Genomic DNA, 23,433 nt, shown 5'->3' with positions numbered 1-23,433 from the left:
CAGTCATGCCACTTCTGCCTCCTCCAGGGGCGGGGTGAGGTGCAGGGGAAGCAGTACTTCCAGAAGGGCAGGGCTGGAGGTGGGCATCCCCACGGCCCTGGGTCTCACGAGTGGCCCGCCGTCTGGTTTCGGTTCTGGGGGTGTCTCCAGGCAGGGTGGGGGTGGGAGCCCTTGTACTAAGTGCCAGCTCCCATGCCCCTTGGTTCACGTCACCCGTGTCATGTCCGCTGCCCCGTCCTATTCAGGAGCTCTCGTGGTCTCTGTGGACCCTGGTTGGGTGACCACCCTGGCCCCCTCACCATCCAGCCTGTGGCTACCTGGCATCCGGCCATGGTAGGTTTTGCTCCTACCACGGGGCTGAGCTTTGCCCACTGAGAGTGGGGGTGGGGGTTCCCCGGTGCCCAGCTGGGGGCTTACCCCCGCCCCGCCCTGGTTCGGGCTGGCATTTCCTGCTACTTCCTGTGCCCACCTCTGGCAGGAAGGGAGTTGGTGGGGGGTTCCCCAGGTTTCCTGTGGTGGGACCGCAGGGGCATGGGAGGGCTGTGGACCTGGTGGGTACTACAGGAGCACCCTGTGAGGTGGAGGCCTCGTGGGGGTGAGGGCTCATGAGGCAGCCCTGGGTGCTGCGGGCAGGTGGCCTGCCCAGTGGCGGGGCAAGGCCTTGGTGACAGCAGTTTTAGTCCCCACTGCCCCCAACACCGTCCTGGAACCCATTTGGCGTGGCTTCGATGCCAGTGAGAAGCGCTCATCCCCACCTCTGGGCTGAAATGCAATAGCCAGTGGGGAGGCTGTGGGTGTGTCCTGCCTGCCTGGTCCGCGGGTGGCACCTCCTCCCCCAGGGCCAGTCCCCAAGGCCCCGGGGGTTGTGTGAGTCTAGGGTCTGGAGGCCCTGTGTGTGCCGGGTTTGGCTGCCCTGGCCCCAACCCCCTCAGGTGGCCTTGTTGAGCCCAAGGTGTTAAGGCTGCACTTGGCTGTGGCCATGGCCCTAGCTTGAGCAAGGCATTCTCAGAGTCTGGTCCGGTCCTAGCCAGGGCACAGCGGTGCGGGAAGTGGCCGCACGTGCGGGCTCGTGGGGCTCCCAGCGGGGACAGGTGGAGGACATCCGGGTGATTTTTGCGTTTTCTTTTTAACATTCTCTTCCTGGCCAGAAAGCGTATCTCTTGCAGAAGATTCCAGAAAACACACCCAGCCCATTGTCACCCAGGCCCCAGGAAGGTGTCCGCCTGTAAACAGGAAGGGCCCAGGCGTCGGGGCCTGGGGCGGAGACCGGGGTGCCCCGAGCGTCACCTGCGGTCCTGTTTGGGGCAGTTGCCCACCCACGGGCCTGTGCCCCTGTGTGGGGCAGCTCGGGTGGAGGTGCGGCTTCCTTTCCCAGAGCCTCTCCTGGTGCCTTGCCTCCTCCGTCTGATCTGCGCCCGTCTCCAACATTTGCACTCTTGGCCTGGATGTGGGCAGTGTCTTGGGGAGCAGGGAAAGTTTGGGGTGCAGTCTGGCAGTCGCTGGCAGCCCGGAGCAGGCTCGCCTCCCTGCTCCCTGGCAGTTCTGGCTGTCCCATGGCTGTCTACCTAGAGGCCTCCGAAGCCCAGGAGTGTTTCGGGGACCCTGTGGGTCTCCCTTGTGGTGGGTACTTCCAGCCTGTGCCACAGGACTCCCTCCCGGCCCACCCTCCCGGCTCTTCTATGGTTGTGCTTGAGCCAAGGTGGCAGCTGAAAAGTTGGCATCTCTGCTCGGCTGGATGGTGGGTGGAGGGTCCTGGGCCGCGGCAGGACCCTAGGGGCGTCAGCTTCCTGTTCCCCTCCAGCTGGGGGCTTCTCTGGTTTGCACAGGAAGTGGGGCCAGGCCTAGCCCAGGGTTCAGCTGTGTGGGTTTGGGTGCCAGCAGGGCTGCCCTGTGTGCCCATGACAGGTGGAGTGGCTGAGGCTGTGACCAGACCAGCCGTCTTAGGCCTTCTCTTCACTGCTGTGTGTGGGTCACAGTGATGGTGCCATTGTCCCCAACAGGGTCCCAGGGTTCCATGAGGATCAGGATGCCCATTGCCTGATCTGCCCATCTCTTAGGGCTGCAGTGCCCTGGCTGGCATTCTATGAGGACCTGGCTGTGGGGTCCTTGGGCTGAGGGCTAATAGGGCTGGATTGCAGTACCGTTCCCTGCCAATGGGCGCCGCCACCATCAGACTGGAGTTGTTTCCATTGGTCAAGATCTGCTACTTGGTTTAGTCCCAGGGCTCTGCAAGGGTCCCATGAGGCCTGATGGCAGAGCACCCCAAGCCCGACAGGTGGCAGCTGCTGGCCCTGTCCCACCTGATGCACCTGCTCCCAGCGTGCTGGTGGGGGCTCGGGTCCAGGCCTGCTCCTGCTGGGTGGGGGGTTGCTGGGTGCACCCTCATGACTGAGTGGCTGGGGGCCGTGTTGGGCTCAGGGGACTGCAGCTTTTGCAATCGCCTTATGCGGTGTGTGCGGTGCTGGCCTGCACCGGGCACCCCGTGTGCATCCCCTCGGTCTGGCCCAGCCAGTGGGCAGCAGGTCCACCTCCTGGAGCCCGGGAGCCTGCGTGTGGAGCGGGGAAACTTGTAGCAGTGTGTCATATGGGGTGGAGGTGCCAGTACCCCCCCAAGCCTCCCTGGAAGTGCCCTGTCCACGAAGGACCCCAGTGCGGGGTCCAAGGGGCTTGAGGGTCGGCTGTGTTCCCTGCCGTTGCCATGGACCTGAACGGGGCCGGCCGGTGCTGACCAGCCTGGCCCTGCCTGGGCGGCAGTGTGCCTTCCCCCCTGGACATAGGCTAGTGGTCTCCCAGCCCGGCCTCTGTCAGCCCTGGGGTCAGACCAGTTCCTGTTGGGCAGTTGTGGTTCTATAGGCATTGGCCGAAATTCCTTTTGATCTCAGACCCCCTGCTGGTCCCCGACTGCTGGGCACTGCCCTGGGGATCCGGCTCTGTGTGGGTGGGTAGCGGGCTGTGTGAGGGAGTGGACTGGGGTTCTCTGACCCTGCCTCTGACCCTGGCTTCTTCTCCTACAGACTTCTCCAGCCCGGTGACCTCCTCGCCCCTCAACTCCCCGACGGGCCGGGGCTCCATGGCCGCGCCCTCCCTGCACCCCTCCCTGGGGCCGGGCCTGGGCTCGGCGCTCGGCTCTGCTGGGCAGCTACACTCACCCATCAACGGCATGGGCCCGCCCTTCTCGGTCATCAGTCCTCCCGTGGGCCCCCACTCCATGTCCGTGCCCACCACGCCCACCCTGGGCTTTGGCACTGGTAGCCCCCAGGTGAGTGCTGGGTGGGGTGGAGGGCAGGGCCAAGGGCGGCCTGGGCTGGGGCTTCCGGCAGGAGGCACTGCCAGCCCCTGTGTCTCGGGCGAGGTGCTGTGCCATCCTTCGTCCAGGGCCTGGACCCCTCGGGGCGGTCAGCACAGCTGGTGGACCCCTCTCTGGGCTGGTGCTTTCTACTTGCAGGGCCCCGAGTTCGGGAACGGGTAAGGGGCCTCCCGGTCACTTCTCTGCTCACCCCTGGGCCGGTGGCTGTCCTGCCACGGAGGCCACGTCCAGGCTTAGTGCCCAGTACGGCACCAGGCTCCACAATGGTCCCTGGCGGACTCCTTGGTGACTCCAGGACACACGGTAGCCTCTGTCTGTTGGACACCGCTGCCCTGCCTGCCTGCAGTTTGCTTGGTCTCTCTTCCAGCACTGGCCGCACCATGGCCGTGCCTAGCTGCCCTTGCGAGAGGACCTGGGAGCCCCTCTCCCTAGCCCCTGCTCCCGGGTCCCCTGACCAGTGCCAGCCGCCTCCTGCTCCTCCCAGCTTGGCTTAGCTGGTGGCCCGCCCCCCCAGCACTTGGGGCTCCAGCTGCCCACAGGGGCTCCTCCCTGCCTGCAGCCTCATGGCCAGTGCTGCCAGCGGTGCCCAGGGCACTCCCACTCCAGAAGTCCTGGGGCACATTGGGGCCTGGAGTCAGCCATTTCCTGTCCAGTGGGGCCTGGCCTGGGCCTTCTCCCATGTCTTGGAGCAGTCCCCCTAAAACTCAGGGGCTGTGTGCAGAAGGTCACTGCCCTGTCCCTCCCCTGAGATGAGCAAAGGCCAAGGTGCCATCTGAAGGAGGCCTGACTGTTGGCAGCGTGGCTACCCGGTCTGGCTCTTGCTGGATTTCGGATGCCAGGAGGCGCTGGGGAGCTGATGGCAGACTCCGCCTCCACCACTTCCTGGCTGCCCTGGCTGGTACCTGAATCAGTAGCAGGTCCCCTGGGGCACCTTGATGGCTGGTAGCTCAGCCGCCTGTCTCGCATGCCCATGGGCTGTGCGTCTCCACGGAGAGGGAGGGACTGAGCTGAGCGCCAGGCAGGGGTTTGCATCCTGGGGTGCCCGCCTGGCCATGGCATGACTCTGCCAGCAGTCCTAGAAGCACCCAGTAGGTCTGCAGGGCTACAGCCCGTCTGCTCACACGTGTTCCTGTGCACAGCACGTGCCTGCCAGAGCCCAGGTGCCCGTGGGCGAGTGCCAGCATGCCTCAGCCCTCTTGCCCCTCCGCAGTAGGCTTGCACGCGGCTGGTTAGCTTCCGAGAGAGGCCCGTGCCCGGCTGCTGGCCGTCCACCCCCATGGGGCCCACACTTCCTCCAGGACCTTGGGGCTGGTTTCCGGGTTTGAGCCGTTTGTCTTGGAAACCTGTGGTTCCTCATGTTCGTGGGAGTGTGGGTGGAGGTTCCGGGCGGGTGTGGGGGGACAACATGTGCCCCTAGCCCAAGCCCCAAAACCGCAGCCCCACAACCGCAGGGGCAGAGCTGCCGGAGGCCATGCGGTCCTCTGACTCGGGCCACCGTCAGGGCGGGCTTGGCCTTCTGCCCGGCTCTGCCTGCCCCTGTCTGTGCTGCCACGTGCTCTGGGCCAGGCCTGGACTCCTCGAAAGGACCGGCACCTGGGTAGGGCCTGGCCTCGCCACGGCGGCCAGAACCTGTGCTGCCCGGGTGGGTCACGGCAGTGGACCGAGAGGGCCCTGCCAGCTGCATGTGGGGAGTGTCCCGAGAGCTGCGTGCTGTGCCAGGCCTGCACGGGTCGGGAGCGGCACCTGGGCTCCGCAGAGGGCCTGCTGGGGGATGGAGGCCCTCTAGGCCCTCGGCAGCTCCTGCTGGCCCAGTGGGGCCTCCTGACTGGGGGCCGCCCTGGGCTTGGGAAGGAAGGGTGCGGTGGGTGTGTGCCTGAGGGGCGCGCCCCCACCACCCGGGTGGGGCTTGAGTGAGGTGGGAACTGAAATAAGTGCCAAGGCTCCGAAAAGGGGAACGGGCAGACTCCACCCTGGTCACGTGTGTGAGGCTCCCAGCATCCTGGGTCTGTCGGGAGACGGTGCAGGGAGTGCGGGAGGAGGCGCCTGACGGGAGCCTGGTAGAGCCCTGGGCCGGGGCACGCCTGGCCACTGGGCCCTCCAGGGTCAGGGTGTCCCCAGGCCGGGGAGCCTGGGTCCGGGCGGCCTCGGGCCTGCTGTGAGGTGGCCTGGCCTGACTGCCCAGCCATAGCCCCGGAGCTGCCTCTGGACGGGGGGCCGCCTTGTCCTGCTGTGCCTCCACGTGTCCCTCCCTCTGACCGTGCCTCAGTTTCCCAGTGCGGGCAGCGCCTGTTCCCACACAGTGTGCGCGCCCATTCTTAGCTCACAGCTTCTGCCTGTCCCAGGCTGGGCCGGCTCCGTGCAAAACCTGAGCGGGTCCTGGCCCTGCCTGCTGGGCCTCCAGCTTCCTGTGCCCACCCCCAAATAGCTGGGACGTGACCCCCTCCCAGAGGGACTGTCACCAGTCCCTGCCTGGGCTGCCGCCTTCCGCGCGCCAAGGTCAGCTGGGTGTCCAGCTGGGGTCTCGCACGCTAGCTTGCGTGGCGCCACTGCCGGGGCCCGGCTGCCGGTCCGGCTGTGCTCCAAGCAGCCCCCAGGTGGCCCCTCACAGCCGACCTCAGAGGGGGGACCCTGCCTGGGGCCTGTCTAGTGGTGTCACCCCAGAATGGACCAGGCAGACTGTCAGCTGAGGTCCTGCAGGCCTGCACACTCCCAGACCCGGGGAATGGCCCTGGCTCCCCTCCCCAGCCTCTGTGGCCTCGGGGAGCCCCTCGGGGAGCCCCTCGGAGCCGGGCGGGGGGCTGAGAGCCTTACGTGGTATGGGAGGACTTCGACTCTGGGCAGCTCCCACACTCCCCCCCCCACCTCAGGGACCCCGCCTCCAGCTGGGAAATAGGAGGGCAGCTCTGCTCCCCCCTCCCGGGGCTCTCTGTGCCAGGAGAAGCCAGTGTCCAGGGCTGTTCAAGCTAAGGGCACCTCTACGTGTGGTGCCAGCAGCTGTGTGCATGAGGTGTAGTGCTGGAGGCCTGCGCCTCTCTGCCCCACTCTGGCCTCTTAAACCCTGATATCTGGGTGGTTTCCAGCACCCCTGCATGCCCCGGGGGCCTGCAGGAGCTAAGTGTCCAGTACCCCGTGGGCCAGGGCGAAGGGAGGCTTGGGGTGACTCCTGCTGCTCGCGCCAAGCACGGAGCTCTTCCTGTCCTGTGAGAAGGGGGGATGGGGCTTGGAAGCAGAGAGGAAGGAAACTGGCTCCGTGCCCCCTCCCCCTGCAGGAGGTGGCCTGGAGCCAGCCGCGGGCGGCCCCTGGGGAGTCAGCAGCTTTCCAAGTCGGCAGGGGTTTGCAGAAGTGGAGATGGGGGGCTGCTGCTGGGGTCCTGCCGCCGCCCAGTGCGTGCAGATGGCTGGCGGGCGGTGGCGCAGGCGGCGGGCGGGCGGGAGGCAGCGGGAGGCAGCGGGAGGCGCCTCCGGGCCCTGGGCGCTGACTGCAGAGCTGGGCTGCAAGGTGCGGAACCAAAACTGCTGTGTCATTGCGACGCGGCAGCTGTTGCCAGGGTGACCGGGTGAGTTTCCCACGCTGGCCCTGGGGGTGGGGCAGAGCCGTGTCCTGGCTGCCAGATGCCTAGAGGGGGTGCGCTGCTGCCCTCCAAACCTCCCGACCAGGGCAGTGAGGGAGCCTGGCCCCTCTCTCTCGTTCCCTCCCTCCATGGGGGCCTCTGTGGTCTGCTTTGTGGGCCAGGGGTCCCTTGTGCACCTGCCACCCGCCGCGGGGATCTGGAGGTGGGAGGCTGTGGGTGATGGGTGGGGGCCGCGAGTAGGATTGGGGTCCTCCATGGAGCCCGCCATGTACAGGGCTTTTGGTGGGGGCAGGACGGCCACCCCGGGCCCGGGCCAGGCGTGTGGGTTCCTCCCTGGGCTCGACTGTGTGACTGTGCCCTGCTGGTCACAGGGCTGTCAGCAGGGTGTCAGGGGCCGGCCCCTGCGGGCACCTGCCTCACCCGGCCACCCCTCCTTCTGCAGCTCAACTCGCCCATGAACCCTGTCAGCAGCAGTGAGGACATCAAGCCCCCACTAGGCCTCAATGGCGTCCTCAAAGTCCCCACCCACCCCTCGGGAAACATGGCGTCTTTTACGAAGCACATCTGTGCCATCTGCGGAGACCGCTCCTCAGGTAGACCTGGGCCCAGAGCGGGGGCGGGGACCGTTCCTCAGGTAGACCCGGGCCCAGAGCGGGGGGCAGGGGACCGCTGCTCAGGTAGACCCGGGCCCAGAGCGGGGGGCAGGGGACCGCTGCTCAGGTAGACCCGGGCCCAGAGCGGGGGGCAGGGGACCGCTGCTCAGGTAGACCCAGGCCCAGAGCGGGGGGCACGGGACCGCTGCTCAGGTAGACCCGGGCCCAGAGCGGGGGCGGGGGACCGCTGCTCAGGTAGACCCGGGCCCAGAGCGGGGGCTCCCTCCCAGGCCAGCTCCGTCCTGGGCGCCGGGCATCCTTGCTCCAGGGGGCATGGTGAGGTGGGGTCAAGGACACCTGTTTTGTGGTGGACTGAGTGTGTGTGGGGAGTAGGCATGAATTCAGGGCATCCAGGCATCTGGCCAGCCTTGGCTGCAGCCCCTGTGGAGGGTGCCCCCCCTTGCTGCCTGCCCACTGGCCCTGGGCCACGGTGTCCCACGCGTCTGACTGGGGGTTCTCTGTGCTGGGCACTGCTCCACAGCCCTGTCACCCACCCTGGAAAGCATGATGGGGTGCAGAACTGCACTGTGCCGTGTCTGGGTGCAGGGGGTCCCCGCCCAGTGGCCGCTCAGCAGCCCTACCTGCCCCACTCCCCCAGGCAAGCACTATGGCGTGTACAGCTGCGAAGGCTGCAAAGGCTTCTTCAAGCGGACAGTGCGCAAGGACCTGACCTACACGTGCCGCGACAACAAGGACTGCCTGATTGACAAGCGGCAGCGGAACCGGTGCCAGTACTGCCGCTACCAGAAGTGCCTGGCCATGGGCATGAAGCGGGAAGGTAGGCCGTGGCGTTGGGCGGACACCCCGCACCTCCTCCTCCTGGCACACGCGCTCGGCCACGTGGGCACCGGCTGGGCTTCCCACCCCCACCTTCCTGAGCGGCATCTGTGTTGGGGGAGAGGGGCCATGACCCCTGTGCTCGCTGCTCGGGCTGCTCGAGGTGGACGGCCGGGAGCTAGCATTCCCAAAAATCACGGCCAGCGCAGGCTGGAAGGCCCGAGGGCCCAAGGCTGGTCTCTGACCCGCGGCAGCCGAAGTGGCCCCTTCCTGTCTCTGCACCATGTGGTTCTGCAGACCCAGCCCCTGATGGAATGGGGCCCCCTGTGGCACTCACTCCGATGCCTCCCCGTCGGGGTGGGGGGCAGGTGCTGTAGAGCCATCTCACATGGCCGCCTGTGCGGTTCCACTGTCTTCTCTGCCCTGGCCATTCTTGCTCAAAAACAAGACCGCCAGCTGGGCCCCACCCATGCCGCCACGGACATGGCGCTGGTCCTGGCCCTGAATGTCGCCATGGTGCTGGCTGTGGCCCTGACCCTGAATGTCTCCATGGTGCTGGCTGTGGCCCTGGCCCTGAATGTCGCCATGACGCTGGCTGTGGCCCTGGCCCTGAATGTCGCCATGGCGCTGGCTGTGGCCCTGGCCCTGAATGTCGCCATGGCGCTGGCTGTGGCCCTGACCCTGGCTCTGAGTGTCGCCGTGGCGCTGGCTATGGCCCTGGGCCTGAATGTTGCCATGGCGCTGGCTGTGGCCCTGGCCCTGGCCCTGAGTGTCGCCATGGCCCTGGCTGTGGCCCTGGCTGTGGCCCTGGCCCTGAATGTCGCCATGATGCTGGCTGTGGCCCTGACCCTGAATGTCTCCATGGTGCTGGCTATGGCCCTGACCCTGTCCCTGAATGTTGCCATGGCGCTGGCTATGGCCCTGGCTGTGGCCCTGACCCTGTCCCTGAATGTTGCCATGGCGCTGGCTGTGGCCCTGGCTGTGGCTCTGACCCTGGCCCTGAATGTCGCCGTGGTGCTGGCTGTGGCCCTGACCCTGGGCCTGAATGTCTCCATGGTGCTGGCCGTGGCCTTGGCGTTCTGGCGTTGATGTGTTTGTACTTGGAGCTCGTGGTTTAGGATAAGCTGAGCCCAGAGGGTCCAAGCCTTCTCTGGGGTCCAGTGCTGGGCTGGCTCTTGTTTCGGCCTCATGCCCCATGCCAGTGAGGCTAGGGGAGTGGAGCTTGGGGATGTCTTTTTTTTTTTTTTTTAAGATTTATTCATTTTATTACAGCCAGATATACAGAGAGGAGGAGAGACAGAGAGGAAGATCTTGTGTCCGATGATTCACTCCCCAAGTGAGCCGCAACGGGCCGGTGCGCACCGATCCGAAGCCGGGAACCTGGAACCTCTTCCGGGTCTCCCACGCGGGTACAGGGTCCCAAAGCATTGGGCCGTCCTCAACTGCTTTCCTAGGCCACAAGCAGGGAGCTGGATGGGAAGTGGAGCTGCCGGGATTAGAACCGGCGCCCATATGGGATCCCGGGGCTTTCAAGGCGAGGACTTTAGCCGCTAGGCCACGCCACCGGACCTGCTTGGGGATGTCTTGAAGCCAGCCAGGGGCAGACATTGGGTTGCCCACTCTGCCAAGTCCAGAGCCCCATGTATGGCATCAGTGCTGCCCTCTGTCCTTGGTGCCAGGCAGGCAGGCGAGTGCTGCTCAAGGAGGGACCCACCTGGCCTCTCCCTGATCCTCATCTCCAGCACTCTTGCCAAGGGCTGTGTGCCCAGAGCAGCCACACAACTTGTTCTCCTTGTCCCCGGGACCCGTCTTCCTGCAGGAGGTGGGGGTCTGCTGTGTTCCCTGCCTGCACCCCATGTCCTCCGTGTTCCCTGGAATAGGCAGCCCTGCCTGGGACAAGCCAACCTACCTGCCCCTGGGGCCCTGACCCTGGTGTGGGTGCTCACACCCACACACACTGGGCAGACCCCTATGAGGAGGGCTCCCAGGTGGCAGTGGCCGTGACTGTGGGCTCTGAGGATCAGACAGCTGAACAGCACTGTGGGGCCCTCAGAATGTGAGCCGGCAGCCCGGTACCCCTCTGCGCAGCTGTGCCACAGCTCTGGGCCCTGCCGCCTGGCGCAGTACTGCCAGGAAGTAGATCGGGGCTGGCGCCAGGCCCGACTGGCCTCAGGCAAGGGCTCAGCTCAGACCCCAGAGTGGTTCTGCCACGGGCAGAAGGGGTGTTCCCCCCAACCCTGCACCGCTAATGAAGGGCGCTGTGGGCGATAACATCTCCTGTTGGGCAACCGCAGGGGCCTGCGCTCACAGGCAGCCACCACGAGGGACTTGTTGAGCCGCATTCCCGGACTGGGGGTGGGCAGAGGCCCCTGGGAAATGCATGGGTGGGGCCCTGGCCCCTGGCCAGGCTGAGCCCAGGCCTGTTTGCGAGAGCAGCCAGGGGCAGGGCCCGGGACCTGCAGGTGTGCTGGTCTGAAGGGACAGATGGCCCTGGCCCTGGGAAGGGGATGCTGGGCCAATTGCTTCCTGCCTGCAGGATTGGGGGACAGACGGGGCAGTGCCGTGTGTGTGTGTGTGTGTGTGTGTGTGTGTGCGCGGCAGTTCCCGTGCAGGGACACGCCTTCTGGGTGTGTGACCCTGGGCACCTGGGTTTTAACAGCAAGGCCTCTGTGTTCTCAGCTGTGCGGTGGTGGGTGGGTGACAGGCGAGCCAGGGTGGCGGCCACAGCGTGTCTACACATACACATATGTACATGTCTGTCTGGCACCAGCACATACATGTGCATGTGTGCCTGTATGGCCTTTGGGTGTATCCACGCATGTGCTTTGTCGAATCCCTTGAGAGACAGAAGGCCAGCTTTCCCGAAACAGGCAGACCCTGAATGTGGGGTCCCTGGCAGGGTGTCTTGGTTGCAGGGCTCCTCTTGGCCATTGGGGTGATGCCTTCTGGGGATTTGGTCCTGTCTCAGGCCTTGCCTGGGCTATGTCTGGGCTGGAGGATGGGGGAGAGGCACCCTTTCTTGGGGTGTCTGTGGGCCCTACACCCCCAGCACGGAACCTTGGGCACTGCACCAAGCCTACCTGCTCCACCATTGAGGGTGGTGTAGTGGTTTGGACCTCTGGCTGCTGCTGCTCCGCCAAGTCCCAAGCCCCAAGTCTGTGCGTCTCCCGCACCTGGGCCCGGGCCAGCTGGGCCTGTGCCTCCCACCTCCTCACGCTGCCCGGAGCATAAGGAGGCCCTGTACTTAGAGACGCCTCCCGTCCGGGCTCCCTGGCGCCAGCGGAACAGAAGTCAAACAGGACTGTGTCTAGAAGGTGATGGAATTGGCAGGACATAAATCCCAGCCCCCCCTCGCCCCCGCTGGCTATAAATAACACGGTAATATTTGTGATGATGCTGCCGCTGGGGCTGCCGGGCCCTTCGCAGCTTCAAAGCGCTTCGCAAAACATTTGCTAATTAATTCTCAGCCGCCCCCGCCTAGCAGGCTGGCGTCCAAGAGTCCCCTTCCCATACCCGCCTGCTCCAGGCACCCTGGGGTACCCGTAGCTCTGGTCCAGAGCTCCCCATGCCCACCCAGACTCTCCTAGAGAGGGAGGGATGCCCAGAACTGGGATGGCTCCGGGGGCAGAGGGGTGGGCATTGGAGGGAGGGGTCTTGCGGGTGTTGTCCTGGGTTGCCCCCCGCTGAGGGCAGGTCTGTTGCGGCTTCACTCACCTGGGGGGCCGGGGTAAGGCTGCCTGCAGCTCTGAGCTGCTTCTGGTCCCGACGCAGGTTCCCCCCAGCCTGTGGCTCTGCCCACGGTGACAGGCAGCTGCCTCCTGCGAGGTGAGAGGGCCCAGAAGCCTCAGCGTTAGCTTTCTGGGCATGGCCAGTGGCTCTGACCCAGACTAGATCAGCACCTGCCATGTGTGGCAGGGGTGAGAGACGCCTGGCTTGCACGGCCCCTCCACCCCCCCCCCCCCGAACTCCTTGCCGTCTACAGCGCTCGGCTTCCTGCCATCAGGTGTAGCAGAAAAGCCAGGCTTGCAAAACATTGCCTCCGGGCTCCTGCCTGGCTTGGCCCAGCGGTGTGTTCTGGAAATGCCAGGTGGGCCTCCTGTCCTTGTATCTACCCACGTGGATGGAAAGTCCCTGGCTCCAGTCAGCCCGGGGGCTTCTGGGGGTGCTGAGGGTACAGCACTCATGTGGCCGGCCTGCCGACAGAGGATGCTCTTGGCTCTTGGTGCTTGTTGGCAGCTGCAGTGGTATGAGGGGTGAGGGTCCCTGGGCAGTGGCTAGAGGGGGCCGGGACGCAGGCGGCGTGGGGCCCAGCGGAGCCTGGGCAGTGGCTAGGGAGGACCAGGACGCAGGCGGCGTGGGGCCCAGGGAGCCCGGGCAGTGGCTAGAAGGGGCCGGGACGCAGGCGGCGTGGGGCCCAGCGGAGCCCGGGCAGTGGCTAGGGAGGACCAGGACGCAGGCGGCGTGGGGCCCAGCGGAGCCCGGGCAGTGGCTAGGGAGGACCAGGACGCAGGTGGCGTGGGGCCCAGGGAGCCCGGGCAGTGGCTAGAGGAGGCCGGGACGCAGGCGGCGTGGGGCCCAGGACGCAGGTGGCGTGGGGCCCAGGGAGCCCGGGCAGTGGCTAGAGGAGGCCGGGACGCAGGCGGCGTGGGGCCCAGCGGAGCCCGGGCAGTGGCTAGGGAGGACCGGGACGCATGGCTGCTCCCTTGTCCCTCTGCTGTCCCTTCAGTTTGCCAGTCTCACCTGGGGGCAGGGCCGAGAGGTGGCCTGAGCTTGACCCCTCAGAGCCCATGGGGGGCAGGTGTGCAGGGGGAATGGGGAGGGGTCTGTGGCTTGGCAGGCCCTCAGAGTGCTGCAGCCGCCAGGTGGAGCCCGCAGGGTAGGGGCCAGCACCGTGCCAGGCCCAAAGAGGTGGCTGCACCCGCAAGCCCTCAGAGGGTGCTGTCCTGGGGTCTGGGAACGGAAAAGGAGGGTAACCACCCGGCCCGCCTGCGGTGGGTGGGGGAGTTGGTGCTGTTGGGCACCAGGTGCTTAGAGATGGGAGTGTGGGGCTGCAGGGGGCACACGCTGAGTCCTCCTGTGGGGAAAGGACTGCGGCTGTCCTGCTCCTCCGTGGGGCGGGGTGGCAGGTGTGGCTGTCGTGGGGAGCAGGAAGCGGCAGAGGTGGGACTAGGGCCCCTGCTGGGGGCAGGACCTGCTGGCTATGGCAGCTGCCTTGAGCTAAGCACCATCCGCACCCCAGCCTGACCCCTGCCCCCTGTCAGTGTGGACATTCGCAAGCAGACAGGCATGGGTGGGTGGCTCCCCTGGTGCTGTGTAGACGGGTAGGCTGGGGCCTGGGGGAGAGGTCGTGCTACCTGGCTGCCCTCAGGGCCAGGGGACCCTTTCTTGAGGCCTGACCCAAGCTGCAGGACTGGCCGGAGGCTGGCAGCTGGTGGAGTCAGCTGATCGGTTCTCTCGGGCCTGGCTGGGAGTGTGGGCCTGGGGGCCCAGTGACCAGTGCTGCCTCCAGGGTCCCGCCCCAACAGGCCTGAGGGACAGGTGTGGCCAGTGGAACAGCACGGACAGTGCTCGGATGGGCAGGACCAGGCCTGAGTGTGACTGGGCAGGGCCAGGAGCCTGTCCACTCTTCTCTAGGGCCCCGTAGGGGTAGGGCAAGGGAGTCTACAGGGTTGTCCCCCATCGGACTCAAAGGCGAGCCCCTTCCCATCATGTGGGGCCTCCTGCCGTGGCCCAGGCTGTGATGGCTGGCGCTCCATGGCTGGTGCTCCATGGCTGCCAGTCCATGGCCGGCATGGATGCTGCCTGGGGCGGGCCTTGGGCTCACGGGCGCCTCCCTGCGTGCTGTCTGCAGCCGTGCAGGAGGAGCGGCAGCGAGGCAAGGACCGGAATGAGAGTGAGGTGGAGTCCACCAGCAGCGCCAACGAGGACATGCCCGTGGAGAAGATCCTGGAGGCCGAGCTGGCCGTGGAGCCCAAGACCGAGACGTACGTGGAGGCGAACATGGGGCTGAACCCCAGCTCGGTGAGTGCCGCCAGAGGGTGCCCGCTGGCCCTCGCCACCGCTGCCCAGTGCCCACCGTTGCCTATCCAGCCCTCTCGCTACCTGCCGGCCCTCGCTGTTGCCCACACAGCCCTTGCTGCCCGCCCAGTCCTTGCTGCCTACCCAGCTCTCAACACTGCCCAGCTCTCACCACTGCCCACCCAGCCCTCACCGCCCACCCAGCCCTCACCACTGCCCACCCAGCCCTCACTACTGCCCGCCCAGTTGTCACCTCTGTTCACGCTGCTGAGGCACTGGGGGCCTCTGCTGCCTGCGCCATGAGCCCCTTGTCCTGGCTGATGACCCTGTGGGGTCCAGCGGTTTGGGGGTCAGGGTCTCAACCCCCTGGTGGGAGGGGAGGTGGGTCTCTGGGAGGGGTGCTGCAGGCAGCCTGTGGCACCATCCCTAGGCCTGTCTGTGCCTTGAGTGGACACAGGCAAGGGGCCCTGTTGATGCAGCTCCCAACTACAGTCACCGTGACCCCTCACCTTGACCCCGCTGCGCACCCTCGCATTTCCCCTCCCACATGTACCTGCTGCACTCTGTGACCCCTTCCACTCTCAGGAGGTGTGAAGGGAGGGGAGGCAGGGGCGGGCTGCAGCCCTGACCCCAGGCCGCTCTGGGTGAGTGCTGGTTGTCCCAGGGGTATTAGTCGAGACCCCCGCCTTGCTGTCCCCATGACGTCTGTGTCTGGGAGGGTACCGAGCTGGGGCCCCTCTCCCCCACCAGCCTCATGGACGACCCGGGACAGCGTTGGTTCCCCTGCTCTGCCCAGAGTGCCATCTCTTGGGCTGCTTCTGAGGTTGTGGTGTCACCTTGGCGAGACCCCTGCCCTGAGCCCTCACTCCTGGGCCTGCCTGGGGGTCCTGGCCACCGTTAGGGGCTCAGAGCTTCACATGTACCCCCACGCCCCCAGTACTCAGCACGTGGTCTGGGTCACCAGCCTCTCAGCTGCCCAGGCAGGGTCCTACAGAAAGTGCCCTGCAGTGGGGCCTGTGGGTGGGCATTCCGGCCACGTCCCCACCAGGCCCTGGGCTGAGCGCCGTGCCCCTCCCTCCCTGCAGCCCAACGATCCGGTCACCAACATCTGCCAGGCAGCCGATAAGCAGCTCTTCACGCTCGTGGAGTGGGCCAAGCGGGTCCCACACTTCTCCGAGCTGCCCCTCGATGACCAGGTCATCCTACTGCGGGCAGGTAAGTGACCAGGCCGGCGAGACAGAGCCACGGGTGGGGCAGCGCTGTCAGGGCCCCAGAGCCCGCCCCGTGCTCAGGAGCTGTGGGGCACGGGGCCTCTGCTGCAGGTGGATGCTCCGTGCCCCTGCCCGTGGGAGGGTCTGCGTGAGACCGGCTGCCCACTCTGCATGCACAGGGACATGGGTGCCCCTGAGTGGTGTGCTGCTTTGTCCCTCCCCCTCTGTGCTCAGTGTCCATTTGCAAGGATCCACAGCTCAGCTGCACCCATGGGGGCTGTCCCTGTAAGGCCCCCGGAGGGAGCCGACACTCATTTGAAAGGTGAAGTGAGAGTGAGCGGACACTCATTAGCTCCCCAAATGGCCACAGCAGCTGGGTGCCCTGCCAGGAGCTCCAGCCGGGTCTCCCACGTGGGTCCAAGGACCCGAGGACTTGGGCTGTCCTCTGCTGCTTCCCCAGGCGCATTGGCAGGGAATAGGGTTGGGTGGCATGTGGGTATGCAAGCAAGAGGCACTGAGCCCTCTGAGCCCCTGCGTGGCTCCATGCTAGGGTCTGACTGGTGGGCTGGGGGCTCTGTGCAGGCCTGCTCTGCTCTGTGCCCAGGGGCAGTGTGAGTTGTGGATACAAGGCCCTCTGTACTCCAGATCCTGGGGGTTGGCACTGCAGGGGAGCTGGGGACCACCAGGTTAGCTCATGGTCAGCATTACCGCCAGGCCTGGTGTCTGCTTCGCTGGGCAGTGTCCCCAAGGGGGGCCATGGCAGCCACAGCCCCACAGTAGTCTCACACTAGGGCAAGACTGCACTTGGAACCGTTTGTGGGTCAGCGCTGCAGGATTAGGGTCTCTGGCTCAGGGCTGGCTCCGCCTCCTGTCTGTCCTGAGGGATGTGGGGCAGCAGAGATGGCCCTCAGGGCTCTGGGCAGAGGGGCAGACAGGCAGGCCACAGGGCGTGGCAGGGGCTGGGAGAGTGTGTGTGGCTGAGGGCAGAGGGGCAGGCAGGCCACGGGGCATGGCGGGGGCTGGGAGACTGTGTGTGGCTGAGGGCAGAGGGGCAGACAGGCAGGCCACGGGGCGTGGCGGGGGCTGGGAGAGTGTGTATGGCTGAGGGCAGAGGGGCAGACAGGCCACGGGGCATGGCGGGGGCTGGGAGAGTGTGTGTGGCTGAGGGCAGAGGGGCAGACAGGCAGGCCACGGGGCGTGGCGGGGGCTGGGAGAGTGTGTATGGCTGAGGGGCAGAGGGGCAGACAGGCCACAGGGCGTGGCAGGGGCTGGGAGAGTCTGTGTGGCTGAGGGCAGAGGGGCAGACAGGCCACAGGGCGTGGCAGGGGCTGGGAGAGTCTGTGTGGCTGAGGGCAGAGGGGCAGACAGGCCACAGGGCGTGGCAGGGGCTGGGAGAGTCTGTGTGGCTGAGGGGCAGAGGGGCAGACAGGCCACAGGGCGTGGCAGGGGCTGGGAGAGTGTGTGTGGCTGAGGGCAGAGGGGCAGACAGGCCACGGGGCGTGGCGGGGGCTGGGAGAGTGTGTGGCTGAGGGCAGAGGGGCAGACAGGCCACGGGGCGTGGCGGGGGCTGGGAGAGTGTGTGGCTGAGGGCAGAGGGGCAGGCAGGCCACGGGGCGTGGCGGGGGCTGGGAGAGTGTGTGTGGCTGAGGGGCAGACAGGCCACGGGGCGTGGCAGAGGCTGGGAGAGTCGGTCCGGCTGTGGCTCGGGGAGCTCCTGACTTCAGCCATGCTCCAAGCCAGTGCAGAAGTGGCTCCTCCCCAGGAGTTCTTGGGCCATGAGGGGTGAGCTGGCCACTCGGGGGTGGGGTGGTGCCAGGTCCCTCAGAGTTGCCAGTAAGGACGTGAGGGGGCAGGACCACTCCAGAGGTTGGGCTGAGCTCTGCCCAGCTCCTGGGCTGTGGACGGAGCCAGGGCTGGGCTGGGCTGGGGCCAACCTGCTATCCTGACTTGCTGGGTGTTCTGGGACCCACCTGCCCGTTGCCAGGCACCCTACGAGGCCAGCCTCACACGGAAGGCGCTGAGGGGCTCAGAGCTCAGCCGGTGGGTAGGTCCCAGGTTGGTGTGAACAGAGTAAACATGGGGCATGGAGGGCATGGGCTTGTCGGGACTCCGGAGCGCCCGTGTGTCGTGTCCATGGGGCGGGGTGGTGGCCGGCACTCTGCAGACGCATGCCAGGGCTGCCTGGCCTCCCCTTCCTCTGTGAGGAGCATCTGGACAGGTGTGCTGACTAGGCCACGCCCACTGCCAGGCTTCGCTCCTTGCTGTGGTTCCAGCTGGGGCCTGGGGGAGGCAGCCCTGCTTTGGGGCCTCAGGGGATCTGGTCACTGCCCCAGCCCCTCAGGTGACCAGGCTGTGGGATGGGGCTTGGCTGTGTGGACTCCCTGTGCCATGTCTCAGAAGCTGCCACGGGGGGTGTGGAGCATCCCATGGCACCGTGGTTATAGGAGCCTGTCAGGAGGAGCCAGACACAGCTCCCACCACCTGCCTGTGGACTGGCCCCTCACGGGCTCCTGGGCCGCAGCGTTGGGGTCCTTAGTGCCCCTGAGAGCTGGGTCTATGGGGAGACGGAGCGGGTGACCGCGTGATCCCATCATCACTGGGGTCTTAACTCTTTGCTGCCTGCTCTAGTTTTGAGAGCTCTGGCCCCAGCCTGCCCTGTTTCCATCAAGAATGAGACATCCTGTGCCCCCAGGAGGCACTCCAGAATCCCCCCATGTGGCACATGCAGCCCCCGAGTTTAGGACCAGGCTGGTGGTGCTCGTCCAGTGTGTTGAAGTCTGGATGACCTGGGTCCCCAAAGTCGCCCCAGAGTACACTGAGACTCCCAGGGCCTTGCTTTGTCCACGCTTGGGAGCCTGTGTCCTGGGAGCCCTTGAGGCGACTTGGGGGACCCTCACGCCAGGTGGCTCTGGGGGCCTGGGTTGGAGGGCCTGGGCCGGCCGGGCAGCCCTGGGCGATGGGCCGAGGTTGGGGCCCGGCTGAGTGACCTTGCCGTCTGTCAGGTTGGAATGAGCTGCTCATCGCCTCCTTCTCGCACCGGTCCATCGCTGTGAAGGACGGGATCCTGCTGGCCACGGGGCTGCACGTGCACCGTAACAGCGCCCACAGCGCAGGGGTGGGCGCCATCTTCGACAGGTGCGGGCGGCGGGAACTGGGAGGCCCTGCTGGGGGGACTGGGAGGCCCCACTGGGGCTGACACCGCGTGGGGTTCCTCCGTGCTGTGTGCCCGCGAGTGCCGTGGACGCTGTGCCTGACCGGGTTGTCCGTGGGGCCCCAGCCACCTGCCTGCTGGGCCTGGACAATGTGAGGGCCAGAGGACACAGAGCTGTGGGCTCTGCCTGCTGCCTAGGTCCCCGCTTGCCTTGGCTCCACGTCAGGAGGTTCCCAGGCTGCGAGGGGTTGGCCCTGTTGCCTGCCAGGGCATGGTCCCAGGTGGCATTGGTCTGACGGGAGCACGGGATTGGCCCTGTCGCCTGCAGGGTGCTGACGGAGCTGGTGTCTAAGATGAGGGACATGCAGATGGACAAGACAGAGCTGGGCTGCCTGCGCGCCATCGTCCTCTTCAATCCCGGTACGGCCGTCCTGTCCACGCCCGTGTCGCTTGCTCCTGGCCCTCTCGTGGCCGCTGTGAGCCCCGCTGTCCCTTGGACCCTGGACCCCTGCTGCCCCTGAGTGCCGCTTGTCGCTAGTGCCCAGTCTGCTGGCGCGGCCATCCAGGATGCTGCCCCACCCCCAGGGCATTCAGGATGCAGCTCAGCTCAGAGCCCCTGGGGACTCCCCCACTGCTGGGTGAGGGCCCTGACCACCTGGGGACCCCCCACTGCCGGGCAGTGGGCTCTGACTGCCTGGGGACCGCTTCCCCTGCCCCCCACCTCACCCCCACCACCAGGAGAGGGGCTCAGAGCCCCTGGGACCCTCGTCTTGCCAGGCGAGGGACCCTGACCGCTGTGGCCTCTCCCTGCAGACTCCAAGGGCCTGTCCAACCCGGCGGAGGTGGAGGCACTGAGGGAGAAGGTGTATGCGTCACTGGAGGCTTACTGCAAACACAAGTACCCGGAGCAGCCCGGCAGGTGAGCTGATGCCCCAGGCCTACGTGTACCAGCAGGGGGAGCCCGTGGCAGGTCCTGCCTGGGGGTACACCTGCCGTCTCCTCCCTGGGGCCGCCCCAGGCCCTGACGGTGAGGGCTGGGCTGCACCAGCCCGTAGCAGATGGCTTCCCCCGTGTGTGCACAGCAGGTGCGCAGGGCTGGGGCAGGGCGCTTGTGAGCAGGCTACACCCTCCCGGGGGCCAGCCCTCGCTTGTGGACACGTGGTTTTCATCAGGAGGAGGAGGCTTCATGTGGACTAGGCCTCTCGTCTGGGCCAGTACAGTCCCCCCACTCTGGTGTGCACACAGTTAAGTGGCCTGCTGCCCGTTCAGCCCTCATCTGGTTTGGTTTAAAGTGAAACTTCCCGGAGGAGGCGGAGGACGGCTTCGACAGGAGGGGGTAGCCGGCTGCTTGTTTTCCCTGGCTTACAGCCACGGCCCATCTCGCCAGCTCAGCAGAAAGCGGCCCTCGGCTGGCCCCGCTCCAGCCCCGAGCCCCGCTGCTGCCTTCAAATGAGGACATGTGGCGAGGGCTGCCATGGGGTGTGGCCGGGACAGGGACCCAGGCCCAGCTGCTGCTCCCAGAGCCCCCGGCATCTGGCCCTCCCCTAGAAACCTCCCGAAGAGTGGGGAGCCCCACAAGCTCTCAGTTCCCTGCCCCCCCCCGTCTCCCGGGGACATGCCATGGGAGTGGGAAAGGCTCCCTCAGCCCTGCTGTCCCGAGCGAGGCACCTGCTCCCCTGAGCCAGGCACCTGCTCCTCTCCGGTGGGACTCCAGCCCGTGGTTTCTCCTCTGTAGCTCGCCCCACCCCGTCCTGTACTGCACTCAGGCCCCGGGTGTCTTTAGGGGTCACTGCTGTAGCTCGGTTACCGCTAGCACCCGGACCCTCTCTGTCACACACACTCCAGTGTCCCGGCAGTCCTGGCCCCACAGACCTGGGGGTTGTGATGTAGCTGCCCACGCGCCCTGGCCCAACTGCTTTTGCAGGCCAGGTGGGCGGGTGGCATCCCCCGTCCTGGCCAGCCCTCACGGTCCCCACGGCCGCCCACAGGTTTGCCAAGCTGCTCCTGCGCCTGCCGGCCCTGCGCTCCATCGGGCTCAAGTGCCTGGAGCACCTCTTCTTCTTCAAGCTGATTGGGGACACACCCATCGACACCTTCCTCATGGAGATGCTGGAGGCGCCGCACCAGATGACCTAGGCCGCCGCCAGCCCGGCCCTCGCGCCTGGCCCGCCTGGACGCCAGCCGCCCTGCTCAGCCCGAGCCTGTCCCTGCCAGCCCGCGTGGACCTCCGCGGCGGTGCCCTTGGCGTGTCGGCCCAGCTTGCCTGTGGCCCAGGATGGTGGCCGGAGAGGCGAGAACTGGCCTGAGGCCCAGCCGTTGCTGCCAGCCCCAGGGTCTGGGCAGCTTGTGGGGTCACAGGGTCGGGGAGCCGGGGGCCAGTGTCTCTCGCTTTGCCGCTGGTGTCCGACGTCGCTGGGGTCTGCTCCCCACCTTGGGGCGGGGGCCTGGTCTTGGCCGACTCAGAGCACGGATCCCCGCCAGGTGTGAGGAGGAGGGGCACGTGGTGGCAGGTGTGCCTGGTGGAAACGGCCGCCCACCCCACCCCAGGCCAGCAGCCTCCGTTTGCTCAGCATGGAGGGGAACAGCTGGAAGGCAGCTGGATGGGGCCCTGCGTCCCGGGGAAGCCCCTGGCGTCAGTGTCTTGGTTTAGCTTTTCTCCCCGCACATGCGCCCCTGTGCAGCCTGGGGTGCCCAGGCCACTGTGCCCAGGCATCTCCCGCCTGAGGTCTGGCCAGACCTGGCAGTGTGTCATGGTGGAGACAACACAGCCGCTGACCGTGTCGCAATCGCACGTGGCAGCCGTGGCCGCGGGGGGGAGGGGGCCTGCGGCCAGTGGCCAGGTTCAAACCAGAGGCCCTGGGCTCTTGGCTCAGTGCTGTCAGGGGCTGACGGCTTGTCCTCGACTGTACCTGGGGTTTCTTCTCACGCGCATGGCGGCCCCGTGCGGCCCGTGCCCTCTGTGGCCTGTTCTGTGCCGTGCCGTGCGGCCTCTCTCAGGGTGAACTCGCCTCTTGCACAGAAGGCCCCACCAGCCCAGCGTCCTGCCGCAGCCCAGCTCTTGCCGCATGGGGTGGGGGGCAGGCGCCGTCTCCCTCTCCCCCAGCTGCTGCCTCCATCTGGATGGGCAGCTCCTAGGCAGGGACTTCCTGTGGGTTGTGGGAGTTGGGGTGGCAGCAGAGGAGGGGCGATGTCCTGGCGTCTGGGGATGCTGGTGTCTATCCCTGACCTCTGGGGGTGTCCCCGAGCCAAGCTGGCCTGAGGTGTGTGGACCCCTGCCAGCCCTCTGTCCTTAGGTCACATGGACTCCCATCTGGCCAGCTCTCCCAGCTCCCAGGAAGTCTTGGCCTGTGGGGCGCTGAGGGGACAAGTTAGACACGGACCCTGCGGGTCCTGCCAGCCATCGACACCCCCAGCCCAACCCCGGTGCCTTCTACAGCCTATTGCCTCCGAGTCGCTCAGTGTCCACGCACGCCCTGTGCTCCTAGGGGGAAGACCACAGAAAAGCGCCCGGGGGCCCTGCCGGCCTGCTGACCCGCTCCGTCGCGGTGGCCAGTCCAGCTCTCGGGGCCTTGGCCAGCTCGCCCCGGACCCCGGTCCCTTGGGCACACAGCCCCTGCCACCCCACACGGCCAGCGTCCGTGCGGCCTCAGCCTGTTCTCATCAGCCCTGTTTCATGGGTGTCAGCCGTGGCCGTGGCTTGCCACGTGGTTGAGCCAGTGCGGGTTTTATTTAACCAGCTCTTCGCTACTGCTATCCATCTGATTCAAATATGGTGATCCTTTTGTAATTAGTATTATTATTATTGTTATTTTGGTGGGACAATCTTTAATTTTCTAAAGATGGCACACACATGGATGTGTCAGGCTCAGCCCCTGTTCCCCCACCCCCGTGCCCATGCCTCTGGAGCCACCTCGTCCAAGCTGCCATGTCTGGGACACCTGCAGAGCCAGGCTTCCCTGGCCTTGGCCTGCGGGGGGGACAGGCGCTTGAGTTGCCAGGTGTGTCCCGGGCACTGGCCATGGCACAGGACCTGTGTGTTGTCCCTGTGTTCCGCATTTATTTTTAATCAAGAACACTTCCCTTCCGTTTTCCTGAAAATCTGTTCCTGTTGGCGAGTCCCTGCGGCCCCTCCTCGGCGGAGCGCCCCGCTTCGGACCTGCGGCCCCGGGCGAGGGAACGCATCTATTTTCAGATGCTTGGCGGCGGCGGGCTCTGGGAGCCCCTCTCTCCCCAGCCTGGACTTCCGCAAGGACGGCAGATGAGAAGGTGAAGACAGGAGGAGGTGTCTGACACACCGGGAAAGGTTAAAAGAAAAAAAAAAAGAAAAAAGAAATCTATTTTTGTACAAATGTAATTTTATCCCTCGTGTACTTGGATGAAGCTGCGGGTCAAGGCCGAAGCTCCCTCCGGCAGGTGCGAGAACTCGGGCACCGCCCGCCCACCCACCTGCCTGGGACTGCGAGGGAGCCATTAACTGCCGCCGTGTCCTTGCTGCCGTGTCTGACTGTGAAGCCACCTCCCCACGCAGCTTCCCCACGCAGCTGTCAGGGCCGGGTGGACAAGGGACGAGCACCGTGGAGAAGCTAAGCAGGGAGAGTTGGGGGAGAAGAAACTAAATATGAGAGTTTCAAAATATATTCCGCGTTCTTTGTTTCGCGTGGGGCTCTCCCGCTTGGGTCTGCGTGTCAGGGATCCCGAGGGGGGCTTCTGATCCGGGGGCTGCAGCTCGTCCCTCTGCCTGACG

The 23,433-nt window shown here is 66.2% G+C and overlaps 1 protein-coding gene across 1 annotated transcript in view; it reads left to right on the top strand.

The window, feature by feature from the left end:
* Window positions 1–21,233, top strand: part of RXRA (retinoid X receptor alpha) — a 60,084-nt gene extending 38,851 nt beyond the window's left edge. The window contains exons 2-10 of the mRNA XM_058672936.1: window positions 3,015–3,259; window positions 7,322–7,472; window positions 8,131–8,310; window positions 14,161–14,330; window positions 15,413–15,542; window positions 18,541–18,673; window positions 19,018–19,109; window positions 19,503–19,608; window positions 20,678–21,233. Of these exons, the coding sequence (XP_058528919.1) occupies window positions 3,015–3,259; window positions 7,322–7,472; window positions 8,131–8,310; window positions 14,161–14,330; window positions 15,413–15,542; window positions 18,541–18,673; window positions 19,018–19,109; window positions 19,503–19,608; window positions 20,678–20,825 (1,355 nt within the window). The 3' untranslated portion in view covers window positions 20,826–21,233. The remainder of the gene's footprint in view (window positions 1–3,014; window positions 3,260–7,321; window positions 7,473–8,130; window positions 8,311–14,160; window positions 14,331–15,412; window positions 15,543–18,540; window positions 18,674–19,017; window positions 19,110–19,502; window positions 19,609–20,677) is intronic.
* Window positions 21,234–23,433: the final 2,200 nt, after the last annotated feature.

Source organism: Ochotona princeps, chromosome 14 (assembly GCF_030435755.1).
Source record: "Ochotona princeps isolate mOchPri1 chromosome 14, mOchPri1.hap1, whole genome shotgun sequence".
Taxonomy (NCBI): domain Eukaryota; kingdom Metazoa; phylum Chordata; class Mammalia; order Lagomorpha; family Ochotonidae; genus Ochotona; species Ochotona princeps.
Note: the sequence above shows the minus strand (reverse complement) of the source record. Positions and strands in the feature narration are given on the sequence as shown.